At 42.4% G+C, this 13,058-nt stretch overlaps 1 protein-coding gene across 2 annotated transcripts in view; it reads right to left on the bottom strand.

Annotated features, from left to right (window-relative positions):
- The window catches only part of kif26ba (kinesin family member 26Ba), a 98,089-nt gene that overhangs the window by 5,204 nt on the left and 79,827 nt on the right, over nucleotides 1-13,058 (bottom strand). The window contains exons 15-27 of one of the 2 annotated variants that reach the window (XM_040012099.1): nucleotides 12,543-12,678; nucleotides 12,211-12,445; nucleotides 11,988-12,092; nucleotides 11,685-11,806; nucleotides 10,671-10,847; nucleotides 9,945-10,031; nucleotides 9,727-9,803; nucleotides 8,000-9,598; nucleotides 7,337-7,560; nucleotides 6,932-7,081; nucleotides 6,604-6,818; nucleotides 2,458-2,723; nucleotides 123-273 (exon numbers count right to left, since the gene is read on the bottom strand). In XM_040012099.1, coding sequence (XP_039868033.1) covers nucleotides 123-273; nucleotides 2,458-2,723; nucleotides 6,604-6,818; nucleotides 6,932-7,081; nucleotides 7,337-7,560; nucleotides 8,000-9,598; nucleotides 9,727-9,803; nucleotides 9,945-10,031; nucleotides 10,671-10,847; nucleotides 11,685-11,806; nucleotides 11,988-12,092; nucleotides 12,211-12,445; nucleotides 12,543-12,678 — 3,544 coding nt within the window. Of the gene's footprint in view, nucleotides 1-122; nucleotides 274-2,457; nucleotides 2,724-6,603; nucleotides 6,819-6,931; nucleotides 7,082-7,336; nucleotides 7,561-7,999; nucleotides 9,599-9,726; nucleotides 10,032-10,670; nucleotides 10,848-11,684; nucleotides 11,807-11,987; nucleotides 12,093-12,210; nucleotides 12,446-12,542; nucleotides 12,679-13,058 lie in introns of both variants that reach the window. The other variant, XM_040012098.1, reaches the window with a different exon arrangement.

The following is a 13,058-nucleotide window of genomic DNA, read 5'->3' as shown; positions in this document are numbered from 1 at the left end:
AAACATAATAGACTTATTTATTTCAGAATAATCCTCCACTAAAATCCTAAACAGTTTCTAACCTCCTTTGCTCTCTCACACACAGACTTATATTCCCTGATGTGTCAGAGGTCCACACTTACACTCAGTGGTCCACTTGTGTGGCTCCAGCATCAAGTACTGTTTGGTTTGTTCCAGTTCTTTCTTGAGACACTGGTACTTGGCTCTGACTTCACTGATTCGCTGCTGGCGGTGCTCCAACAGACGAAGCTTGGCACTGACATACACCACCTCCTGACACACAGAGAAAGCAGACAGATAGACACGGATTTTATTTAGCTTTATTTTTTCAGAGGAGCGTGTTGTGAAACACAGGTGGGTCTCCTTCAGCAGCAGCACGCTTAAAATTCACACAGTTAAATACATTCGCACCTCATCATCTCCCACTGTGGCTGCAGCTGAGCGCCTTCGGACACTGAGCAGCTTTCACTGGAACACGATTGTGGCTTTCTTAAGGTTGCTGCAGGGAAAATCTATATTTCATGCTTTTTCTCCATTTCTCTTTTCCAGTGCTCACAGTGCTCTCTCCTCTGATCACATAAAGGTTTAACAGTGGAAACCCCCCCAAAACCTGCATTCATTTACAACAATTTCCTAAGTTTAACAATTTTATTCTGCAAAGTCCTCAGAATTTAGAATCATTTTTTTAAGTAAGCCAAGATATGTAGATTTATTTAAAAAGTTCACTGTTCACACAGAACTAAATGCTAATGTTGAGCTATTCATGTTCTGAAAATCCTTGCTGTTGTATTTTTTAAAGCCTTTTGGTTTCTTTCCACACTGTCACAACAACACAAATCCTTTTTCATCCATTGCCCAACCGCCAGCTTCCTCTTCTGGGTTTCCATTAGCAGCAGTGTCCAACACTTATTGTTTTTTAATGTGCTTCACCACCATTATTCATCAAATCAGTGTCACTGGAATCAAGAGCAATAGCCATCTTGCACTTCTGCTCTCCTTCTCCTTCACTCTTCTAAAGACATCCATTCATCCTTCCCCTTCAGTCAACCATAATAAATCCTAAAAGTTTTTTGCTATTTTCTTCTTCCTCCCTCTTTTACACATGCTTCCTAGTCAGCCTCCTACATAACTGTAGTCCGGTGGGAACTAGATATTTTTAAAATGTGTCGAAATGAAGCTCTGAACACCGCATGTACAAATATCAAGTGGCAACAACCATCGTAACCGAGGATTGCTGAGTGGTGGCTCCAAAAACACTCCCAGTATCAACTTCCATTACAAATTCAATTAAATGTTCTAGTCACTCTGGTGTCATTAGTTCACTCTTCCTAATCAGTGTATTAGTGGCTATTTTTAGGCTTTAGAGAGAAAATGAGAGATACTGTTTGGATGAGGCAAGCCGGAAGTAAAGCTGGAATCCAAGAACCTGTTTTAGTTGAGAACTGGTGCCAAATTGTCTGGTTCATCTGAATAATAAATCACTTCCTGACATGGTTGATCTCATTACTGAGGTTTCAGCAGAACCAAGTCCGATTTAGCCTGTTTTTCTACTCTGATTCTACCCTGTATTCAGAGTCAGTCATAATAAAGTGCTACGTTAATGCTGGAAAGGAGGAACTGACAACCAATGAGATCTGTAGGCAGAACTGATAATGGCATTGACAACAATAAAATCTTGCTTAGATTATGATATGTTGTAATAACGTTTCATTTTCTTTTGTCCTCACTTGCTGGTGGTGTATGCAGAACTTTTCCATAGATGGTTTTGCTTTTCATCAGCGTGTCTTAATCAGTTTTGGGTTCACTGTAATTTTGTCCTGTTCTTTGAAAGTAATACCAGTAGACCCTCAGGGGATTCCACTATCCAAGAAAGTGAAAATATATTTTCTTTATGGTTTTAAATCTTAATGCACAAACTGTCACATTAAGTAAACTGCTTTAAATGTAACTCGTCTGTTAGCTTCTAGCTACACTCTCCTCCTCCACCCTGCTAATATTTGGAGCCTCGCCTGGCTCCAAGGAGACAAGATAGCACCAGACATTAACGTTATTCTCTAGGCTTCAGTTTAGCTCTAATGCAAACTCACTGAGTGATATTATCAATATCCATCTTTACATATGCCACATGTTCCTTTACTAAAATGATATGCTGCTTCCTAAATTTGAAGTTTTGTTTTCCTGCAAACTGCCCAATAACAACGCACCTTGTGATGACACATATATGCCTGAATGTTTTACCTTTTGCCCATCACCCACCGTCATTGTCCACAGTAATAATTTTCCCCCTGGGTTTAAATACACAAACAGCAATTTAGATTTTTGCTCAAGGACGTGTTGACATACGGGCAGGAAGAGATAAGGATCAAATCTCCAACCCTGCAATTTGTTGACCTGCTCCACCACTTGACCTACAACAGCTGTGCAGCTCAGGTGTCTTTCCTCCCTCCTCCCTCTCACCTTGCTCCCTCCTTTGTCCTTCCTTTTCTGCAGCCGTTCAACATCATCTATCTCGTACACCTTGATCTCAAAGGTTTCTGTTGTTGCGGTCACTGCCCGGAGGTTTGAGGGTGCAGGTGGCCCAAGTGGCCCGTCGACCCAGCATGCACCAGGGCTGGAGGAGGAGGAAGAAGAGGAAGTGATGGCTTGTTTGGAGGAACGGTGAGAAGGCGATGATGAAGAGGAGTCCAAGGTTAGTGCTGGGATCAGACGTCGACGCTGGAGACCTAAAAGAACAAATAAAAAGAAGATTACAGAAAGACTGTTACACACCGATGACAGGAATAGTGAAGTTTTGAGCTAAGACGATAAACTGTTCATATGAACGGCAGAATAAAAAGGGTCTTTTCTTTACCCTTTTTTAATTCTAATTGAAGAAATATCGCATGTTTGGAGTTATATACATTCTACTTTTTGGTGCATTTTATATAGCATTGAAGTGCCAGGTTATATAGTGCAAAAAAAGCTGAATATGTTTAAAAAATAACTGATCTGAGCCGATCTGATGCAGTTTTTTCCTAAATATACAAAGTGCCAAAGAATTTTTCAACTCTGCTTGTTTTATCTCATTCATATGCTTAGTTTGCTTGCAGTGCGTTTTACTCTCAAGATCACCATTAGTTTAGCTCCATAATCCTCAAACAGTGCATCAGTCCCTAGTGGTGTGGCACAAAGCCACCATAGGTGGGGTGTGGATGAACAGAAGAAAAATGCTAAATGAAACTAAGCTAAATGAAAATGGGAAAAACAAATACTGATATTATAGTGCTGAACTTTATTATTCACTAAAATAATTCTAGGGTGTAGTAATACCCACAAGTGATGAGGTTCAAACCAACTATCAGAATGGGGACAAAGGAGGTCTGAAGTGACTCAGTGAGATCCTGCCAGATGTACTGGTCCTACCTAAATCTAAGGAGCTGGGAAAGGGAAAAAAAAAGTCTGGACTTCTTTAAGTTGCTTGAAGACGTTTCACCTCCCATCCGAGAAGCTTCTTCAGTTCTAAGGTCAAATGGTGGAGAGTCCCAGATTTAAGCCCTGTGGGAGTATTCCCCCAAGAGGGACACAAGGTGCATTGTTATTGGGCAGTTTGCAGGAAAACAAAACTTCACATTTAGGAAGCAGCATATCATTTTAGTAAAGGATAATAAATAATAAAGAACCTTGAACCTTGAACCTTGAAGGAACATGTGGCATATGCAATGATGGATATTTGTCCCTCTTGGTGGGATACCCCCACAGGGCTTAAATCTGGGACTCTCCACCATTTGACCCTAGAACTGAAGAAGCTTCTCGGATGAGAGGTGAAACGTCTTCAAGAAACTTAAAGAAGTCCAGACGCCTTTTTCTTTCCAAACTTCTTAGACTACGATGACCTGGATGACTGAGAACCTTTAATGGTCCTACTGGAGTTTTCCCATACAACTATCTCTAGAGTTTATAGATAATGGTCAAAAAAACCCAGAACCCACAGAGAAGAGAATAACTGAACTGCTTTGAGCTAATAAGAACGCAGTAACTCAAATAACCAGTTGTTATAACCGACGTATCCAGAAGTGCATGTCCAAATGCACATGTCAAATCCTGAAGCAGATGGCAGAAAACCACACCGGGTGCTACTTCTGTCAGCTAAGAACGGAAAACTGAGGCTGTAAATCACCCAGACTCACAGAAATCGGGCAATAGAAGATCAGAAAACTGCTGCTGGGTCAGAGTTTGGTGTGAACAACATGAAAGCATAGATCCTTCCTGCTGTGCATCAAGGGTTCAAGCTGCTGGTGGTAGTGACAGCACCCATTTAGTATAACTTAAATGACACAGCCTACCTGACTATTGTAGCTGACCATGTTTATCCCTTTATGATCACACTGTACACTTCTTCTAATAGCTGATTCCAGCAGGATATCACACTACAAAGTTAAAATCATCTTTAATGCGTTTCCTGAACACAACAATGAATTTAGTGTAGTCAAGCACCCTTCACGTACACCAGATCTCAAGCTAATTTGTGACGATATCATGTCAATATGAATTAAAACCTGTGAGGAATGTTTCCAGGACCTTGTTGAATCTTTGTCATGAAGAATTAAAAAGCTCTGAAGGCAAAGACAGGCCCAACCCTGTACTAACAATGTGAAACTACAGCAATGAAATGACCAATATTCACCCTCGGGGTCTTCAGACATAGCTATATGATCTTTTTTGATTTAACATATTTGACACATTCTTACATTTCTGTTAAATCATATTTGTTGTGTAGCAATGAAGAAAAAAAACTGGGAGACATTACTTGAACTATTTTATAGTACAGCAGTTTAGCTACAAGCTTTAGTCTTACATTGAACTGCAATATATCTGACATCTCTCTGCTAAGAAAAAAGACATCTTTCCAAATTTCAGATTCTTCCTTGAACGCAATAAAACCCCTTAAGTGTCGGTTCACTCAGTGGGCATACCTTTCTTGTTTTGCACAGACATGATCGGTGGGAGAGGGGAGGAAGACAGATAAAAGACTCACTGGAGAGAGACATAAAGGAGGGGACAAAAGAAAACTGTCGTGCGAGACAGAATGTGAAATTGATAATGGAGAAGTGAAGTGAGATAAATAAAAAAGCAGGTAGAGCTCATAGATAATAGCAGCGGGTCAGTCTCTAATCTAACCACTGCGCAACACTGAACACACGTGCGCTTTGCATAGAAATTTCCAGACATGTCAACAGGAATGAGAGTTATCAGATTCACCAGAAAGTCAGTGATAAGGTATGTGTGAGAGAGGGGAGAGGAAGTGCTGATTTTAATAAGGTTGCAGCTGTCTTTTGGTCTCGAAGCAGCACATAAAGGTCAAGCAGAGACATTTGTATTTCATTAGGAAGCAGCATAGAACGGGACAGAGAAAGATTGAGTCTGCGGGGAGAGGAAGATGCGAGGGAAGCGAGCTGGATGAATGACAGAGAGATGGGGTGAATACGTGGAATATGAGGAGAGAGGTAAGCACATGAATCCAGTCTAATGAAAATCAAGGATAAAAAGAGAGACTCAGCTGGAGATGTAATTAACATTTCAGCTGGATATTGCCTCGGTCCTTTATACACATGCTCTTTCTGCCTTTTTATTATTAAGAGTATAATCAGTTTTCTATCACCGGGGCTCAACTGTATCAATCGTTCCTCGCTTACTGGCTTCACCTTGATTCACAACAAACACAGAATAATCTTTCACACCTTTGTGTCATCTTGTGGCACTGTCGTGGCTCTTTGATCCACAGAATCGGTTGTGGTGAAAGCAAAATGAGAGTAAACCCGGAATTTACGCTGCATGGCAGGAGGTGAGACTGCTTCCCGCACACTTGGATGGAAAGGCTAATTCCCTTTCGAATCAATAATTAGACACACACTGGAAGGAGCTGCCTCTCTTCAATCTGATTTTTTATGCACATATCAATCCTCATGCTTAACCAATAGACAGTAATTTGGCAGGCACATTAGCAAGCTCTCTGTGTTCTGTTCTGGTGAATATATATTCATTACAGCCTACACCAGCAGATTCCCTTTTACCATTTCACAGATGACTGGTCAGGGTCACCTTACCTTACCCAGCACCTCCTGTAGCCACAGCTTTCTTCACATTTCCCTTAACTGTTCGCTTCTTTTGTTACAGTGCTTTTCAACATCACAAAGGTGTCTATTTCTATTTCCAGCACTTCTATGTTACTGTTGTTTTGAAAAATATATGATCAAAATTTCACGCCTAAAAATTTGTTTGTAAAAGTTAATATGGTAAAAGTGGGCAAGCATCACACATCGAGGATACATTGAATAGAAATGGTACAGATGTTGGATATATATTTATTCATGTAATTATAAAAACTAGCCATCTGGGTGGTTTTAGCGCAGGGTGTATTTAATTTCATGTTTTTAACGCTTGTGTTTGTGCCAGCTTAATTAGGAGTGCTAAGACACTTCGACTTGTTCAGAAGAAATTACCACTAGTTATGTTGAGGAAAATCCTAAATTTGCCTTCCTATAAAGAATAGCAAGCGGATTATCAGGTTTTAGTTGAGGGGTGAAGATGTTTATAAAACGCGATTTTGAAAATTTGTGTCGTGACCTGTGTTGCTCCTGCTCTTCTTGCTGCTTCTGGAGCTCCGTCGGGAGGAGGTGGTGGCTGAGCTGTGCTCACTGAGGGAGTCCTGAGCAGAGGAGGTACTTCCTGTGTTCTCACTGCTGTCTCTCAGCATGCTCTCATACCCACTGCTGCCTCCACTGTGGTAAAACAAAGCCGTCTTCCCCATTGCCGGAGGGAGCTCACCACTCAACACACTGCTGTTAGAGGCATTATTAGATCACAGTTAGAGATGAAGCAAAATATAGAAAAAATACATGTTTTATTTTGTGAAATTTAAGTTTCAAATTCCTCAGAGCCCTAAAGCTTGTACCTGTTGTCACTAGCATGGCCGCTACTGCAGCGGTGTGGTTTTCTGGGAGCTGTAATCTTGCTGTAGGGAGAAGGCAGTGTTTGTACCACTGCTGCCCTCTCCTCTCCCAGGCTATCTCCCCCACCGCCTCCTGCTCCACCTCCTCCTCCACTGAGAACAAGGAAATAGGAAGCAGTAAATAACTTCGAACAGATTATTATCTGAATGAACTTAAATGTCACTTTGCCTTACAGTTTGCACCTTACATTATCACGACTTGCCAAAGTTACTCTTGCATAATATATGGATCTAATCTTGCATTTTATATTAGCTGTCCTGTGAATAAATGAAAAATGCTTCCATAGGAACCACTAAATAGGTGTACAGTATATGTAAATATACTTTTATGATATAAAACTAACAAACCTTGTCCCTCTTTCCTCTGTTGGATCTGTGCCTCCTCCCTGAACATGACTCCTGGAACGGGAGCCAGCACTCCCCTGGAGTAGCTCTGAGATTCGACCGTTGACAGCTCGGAGAGGAAGCTTAGCAGCCAGACTTCCCCCTCGACTTCGACTCAGAGACTGGGTAGACCAGGACCCAGGGGCAGGTCCCTGCTGCTGCACAGGGGCCGGGACTGAACTCTGGGGCTAAAAAGACAAGTAAAGTGGTTTAGGTGGATGGAAGGAGAAATGGAAGCCAACATCCTTTAATTACTTTAAAGCAGCAATCCCAGTCCACGTGGGCCGGTTTCCCTGCAGGTTTTAGATGTGTCCTTGATCCATCACAGCTGATTTAAATGGATAAATTACCTTCTCAACATGTCTTGAAGTTCTCCAGAGGCCTGGTAATGAACTAATCATGTGATTCAGGTGTGTTGACCCAGGGTGAGATCTGAAACCTGCAGGGACACTGGCCCTCGTGGACTGAGATTGGGGACCCTGCTTTAAAGGATGGACGTTAAAGCTAAATACAGTTTGAGGAAGGTCTTAAATAATTTTAGCTAATTTTGTCTGATGAGCTTGTGGTTTACAGATGTTAAAGAAAGTGAGCATGGATCATTTACTTTGAAGAAATATTTATTCCTACCTTTCCATTAGGAGGAAGGCTGGAGCTCCGGCTGGAGCTTTGGCTTAAAGACTTAGTAGAGAAGCTCAGAGTCTTGGTGCTGGAGGCAGACAGACTCCTGGCCTTGGGACTGCTGGTCATCAGCAGCTTACTAACTGCTGATATCTTTGACTGGCTGCTGGTCTTAGCTGGTGACTGTGGAGCGCTGTTTGGACTGGTACTGCCACTAAAAAGGCTGCTGGTGTTTCCAGAAGAAGAAGATAGTGATCCAGCACGGTTGAGGCTGCGTCCAGTGCGAGGCATGGTGCTGTCTCCCTTCACTCCCCCTCCCCCTCTAAGACTCTCACCTCTCTCCAAGGAAAAGCAGTCATAATGATGGGAACCACTGTGTGAGCTGTGGACTCGGCCCAGAGAGTTGGTTCTGTTGGCAAGCTGCTCCAATTTGGCACTGAAAAGCCTACTACTGTCTATGCTGGAGCCTCGCTGTCGAGTTACTCCTGCAGGGCCACAGCCAGATACCCCTGCATCATCTGCCGAGTTCCCCTGCGATGAGACTCCATGTGTGGTTTGCTGGAGAGGGCTGGCTGCCCTGTTCCGCTGGTCTAGACTGGACTTTCGTACAGGCGGCAGCGGTGGGATTCCCCCTTTTTTATGAGAGAAAAAGCCCTGCTTTCCATTGGATCCCCAGCGATCAAGTGTGGCACGGGGACTACAAGGAGTTGAAGTGGTGACTCCAAGATTACGGTACTCGCTTCCATTGTCTAAGCCATCATGGCGGTTGACACGGTGCCATCCGCGTGGTAGACTAGCAGTACGGTGGATATCTGGGTTATAAATACTAGTCAAGCATTCACCTTGGGCAACAACAGCCACCATCTCACAACCATCCACCACTCGCTTAAAAGAGTCTGGCGATGACACCACCTCACCACCTGAACTTGAACTGCCACGATCACCACCCCCACCATTTGCCTTATCTATTGAGTGGCCCTTCGAATGCTCTGCCTCCCTCTTCTCCAGTTTCCCTTCACACACTAGTTCCTTGGACTTTCCTTCTTCTGTACCACGTTTCAGCCAGGGGTCTTCAAAGCTCATCTCACTTGAAATAGATGCTATAAATGCTGCATTGGATTTGACTGGATCTTTCATAAAGTTGGCCTTTGTAGGTGAGGAGAGGATGGTGGCTTCCTGGACAACCATGGGTTTGACAGCTGCACATGGGTGAACAAGGATGTTGGTCTTGAAAGGAGACATGTTGCCAGGTCCTGCCAGAATTTGTATGTTAGTTTTAGCCATGGAAGGAGGCAGTTTTCTCAGCCTTTCTTTAGTTGGAGTACCCTTATCACTCTGGTTCTCTGACAGAACCATTTCTCCTTCCAGACTCCCTCTTCTTGGGGTACCACCATTTTCATAACCATCCAGCGTCTCGATTCCAAAGTTGGGATCAGGATCAGCCAGTGCCTCCCCTTGCTGGCTCTGGGACTGGCTGAAGCTATGAAGAGACTGATCAGCTTCACTGCCCGCGCTCAGATCACTCACCCAGGAAGAGTTGGGTGAACCACAGTTTGACATTCCTGTGGCTAAGGATTCACCTTCTGTCCGCAGCTTGGCCATTGCCACCTAAAACCAATCAAGTATGACATCTTGAAATCCAGAAACAATTATAAAATGTGGCTGTTAAAGTTTAAATAATGTAAAATCTATTTTATTTATGCAAATTCAAACCAAACGATCAAAGTAGCACTAACCTCTGCCATGGCAACAACATCTGAAACCCCCAAAGATGCTGCAGGACCTACAAGCATGGGATCCTCCACAACTCCATCTAAAGCAGTACAAATGGGTTGAGAGCCAGTAGCGAGGGCAGTTGCAGAGCCACAGTCACTGTTGAAGCTGATGATGCTTACTGGACGACCAGCCAAGCCTTCATTCTCAATGAGAGCAGTAATGTCAAGGTCCTCCTCACCTCCAGTAACCACAGTGTACACCAGTTCATCATCCCCAAGTACAAGAGGTCCAAGTGTTACTGCAGATGCTGCTGAACCTGAGACTCCTGGAAGAAAATATAGAAAAAAGATAAAGATAGAAAAAAGCGAAAGTTAATTTCTCAGTTCTTCATTGTCTTTATGTATATGCCGATCAGCTAAAAAAAAGAAAAGAAAAGTGGAAAAGAGTCATTCAGTTACGATGCAGTATTATTCTAGGAAATGCTGGGTCCCTACATTCATGTGGAGATAACCTTCAGACCCATGACTCCTGCAGACCAAGCACACCTCACATGCAAATATCCATCCCTGATGACAGTAGCTACCTGCTGCACTGGGAAAACTGCTGAGGAACATGAGCCCAAAAGGCATTCACCCTGTCTTCAAACTCTCCAGAGTTTGAAAAACTCCCCTTGGTCTCCAGAGCTCCACATTCAATCAAGCATTTGAGGGATGCTCCAGAAGAAAACTGATCCTTGAAACCTCTCTGACACAACTCACAATAATCAAGAGATCTCCCGCCAACAATCCAGTTCCAGACACTTTAGAACAACCCCTGAGTCTTAACAGGTTACAGCTGTTTTGACATTTCTGCATGTGGTTTTGATAGAGCGCCTTATTGTCATTAAAACAGCAAGGATTACCCACAATGTACTTTCTCACCACTTTTCCTCGTGTTAAAACAAGCTGTGTTTACTGGAACTTACCATCCTTGCTATCCAAAGGTATTGGTGGTACATCATCATCGCAGAGCGTCTCAGCTGAGCCCAGGCTGGCAGATAACGATGGAGTTGGCTCACGGACTTGTGGGCTCATCCCTGCAGGAGAACTCCTGGACAGCAGGGACTCTGTGGAGGAACGACCACTGTCTGCAGCCAAACTGTCTGTAGAATCAGAAACATCTGGCATTGTAATTTATTTTGTTTTCCAAGTGCAGGGAAATTGGCATCACGCTGAGAAGACAAGTTCAAACCAGTGATTATTATGCAGATAAACTGTGTCATACACAGGTGACTCAGCATGTGTCTTTTATGCATCCAGCATATATAAAACAGCAGTAACATTACCCGGGAAGAATTCACCATTAATGAACGGGGAGATGCACATAAGAACAAATGTTTCTCATCATGATGCTTGAAACATGTCATCAAATGTTTCAAGTATCAGTTGCAAATTGCTTACTGATTTTTCTCAACTCGCCAGTATTTGTAAGACTTCTTGCATTTAAAACGAAAATATTTTTTTTTTCCAATATTCTTCTAGTCTTTATCTCAGGTCTTTATCCAAATGGATGCAACATTAAATGGAGGGAACAAATTCACTTTTTTAGTGAAATTGGAGCACTATACAAAAATTATTTTTGTAATCTTAAAAGAAACTCATATACACCCTAAAGGATACCCTAGAACTGACCAGCCAAGAATTCACTGTAGCTTATTTCTGATATTTTTACTTGAAGTAGATGAGTATGATGGGTGGTGACAGGTAGTTGTAATGAAATGTTACTATTTAACCTAAAAAAAATCACATTTTTAAAGGAAAATTTAGATTTAAACTGAAACTTAAACTGAGATAAGAAAATAAAAAGACAAAGGAGTGAAATGGAAAAGTAAAAAGAATTAAATGTAATATCCATATATAGCATATATATGTATACATTTTTTTTTTAGAAAATTAACACAGTTCTAAAGCGTAACTGTGTAAAAGAAAGAAAAGCATACTGTCTGACGTCAAAGCATCCGGGGCCTGGCCTTCCTGAGTGTTTGAGGATACAGGCTGCATTGCTGGAATGACACCCTTTTGGGTATACACTTTGCACCGCTGGGATGGGGATGATGGAGGCCTGAGAAGGAAGATAAAAATGAATTCGATTGCGCAAACTGAATTTTTGGCGCTGAACATTTACACATCAGAGCACTTGAGAGTTCTAGTACATAGCTTTATTTAACACTTTCCAAGTTTTGCTCAAAACAAAATGAAGATTTTTGCCATCAGCACTATGCTTCACTGTATATTTGCTTCACCTGTACTCGGAGGTTTTGGTCAGGCTGGCAATTCCAAGACGTGGTGATCCTAGAGGTCGTGACTTCCCCTCACAATTGCCGCCCGCCACATTCAGATTCTCACGACTGCACAAATGAGAGACAGTAAAAGCAATAAATCATGAATTAAACATATAAACATATTTCCTAAAGGCTAAGGGTAACATATGAAAAAGAGTACTGAATCTAAACCACCTGGTCTTACCTGTCATGTAGGTGGGAGTTCTTGGCTCTGTGCAGTGGGTTAGAGGTGATGCTGCTGCTTCCTGTAATGCTTCTGGTACTCGTAACTGTTGGGCAGCCAGAACTTTGAGTCAAGCTGTGGATCATTGTCTGGGCCAGCTCAGCCTCCTCCACCACCTCCTTGATCTCCTGCAGCTGCTGGTCATTGGTCCTCCTCCTGGACACCTGCACAGCACCTCCTACATCACACGCAGGTTCTAGAAACAGAAGACCCAAAGGTGATTTACATGTTAACATACAGCACATGCAAAATATGAACGGAAGCATCATCATTATTCCTAATAATAACTGAACCTGTTTTGGCTTCTGCATCCAACACAGCTGGAGGGGCTGGAGCAGGAGCAGCAGCTGGAACAGATGAAGATGGACATGCCTCTTGTTTGACCCCTTGTTTGATAGCTGGAGCCTCTTCAAAGGGAAACTTTGCCACCTGCAAAAATGAACAGAGCGATGGAGAACAGAAGAGTAACAGACTATCATCAAAGGGAAAATTCTGAAATTATGTCGCTTTTATTTCTAAATTACAGTACACCGTTAATCACAACTTCAGTGATGGTGGAAGAGAATAAAAAAGATCACTTGAGCTCCAAACAACCTGCGCTATTGCCGTGAAAATATTGGGGTTCTGTATAAATATTTTCACAATAAGGTAATTTGTGAAAAGTAATTTGAATGTGTTATATCCAAACACAAATGGAAATACATGAGTATTGAAAGGCACAGAAAATTGCCACCACAAACAGCAGCTGTAACAACAATAAAAAAGCCTGACACGCAATGAACAAAATGCTAAGTAGATACAAACAGAAC

The sequence above is a fragment of the Simochromis diagramma genome, unplaced genomic scaffold (assembly GCF_900408965.1).
Source record: "Simochromis diagramma unplaced genomic scaffold, fSimDia1.1 OVJJ01000603.1, whole genome shotgun sequence".
Taxonomy (NCBI): Eukaryota; Metazoa; Chordata; class Actinopteri; order Cichliformes; family Cichlidae; genus Simochromis; species Simochromis diagramma.
The sequence above is the reverse complement of the archived record's forward strand: the minus strand, read 5'-3'. Positions and strand labels throughout refer to the sequence as shown.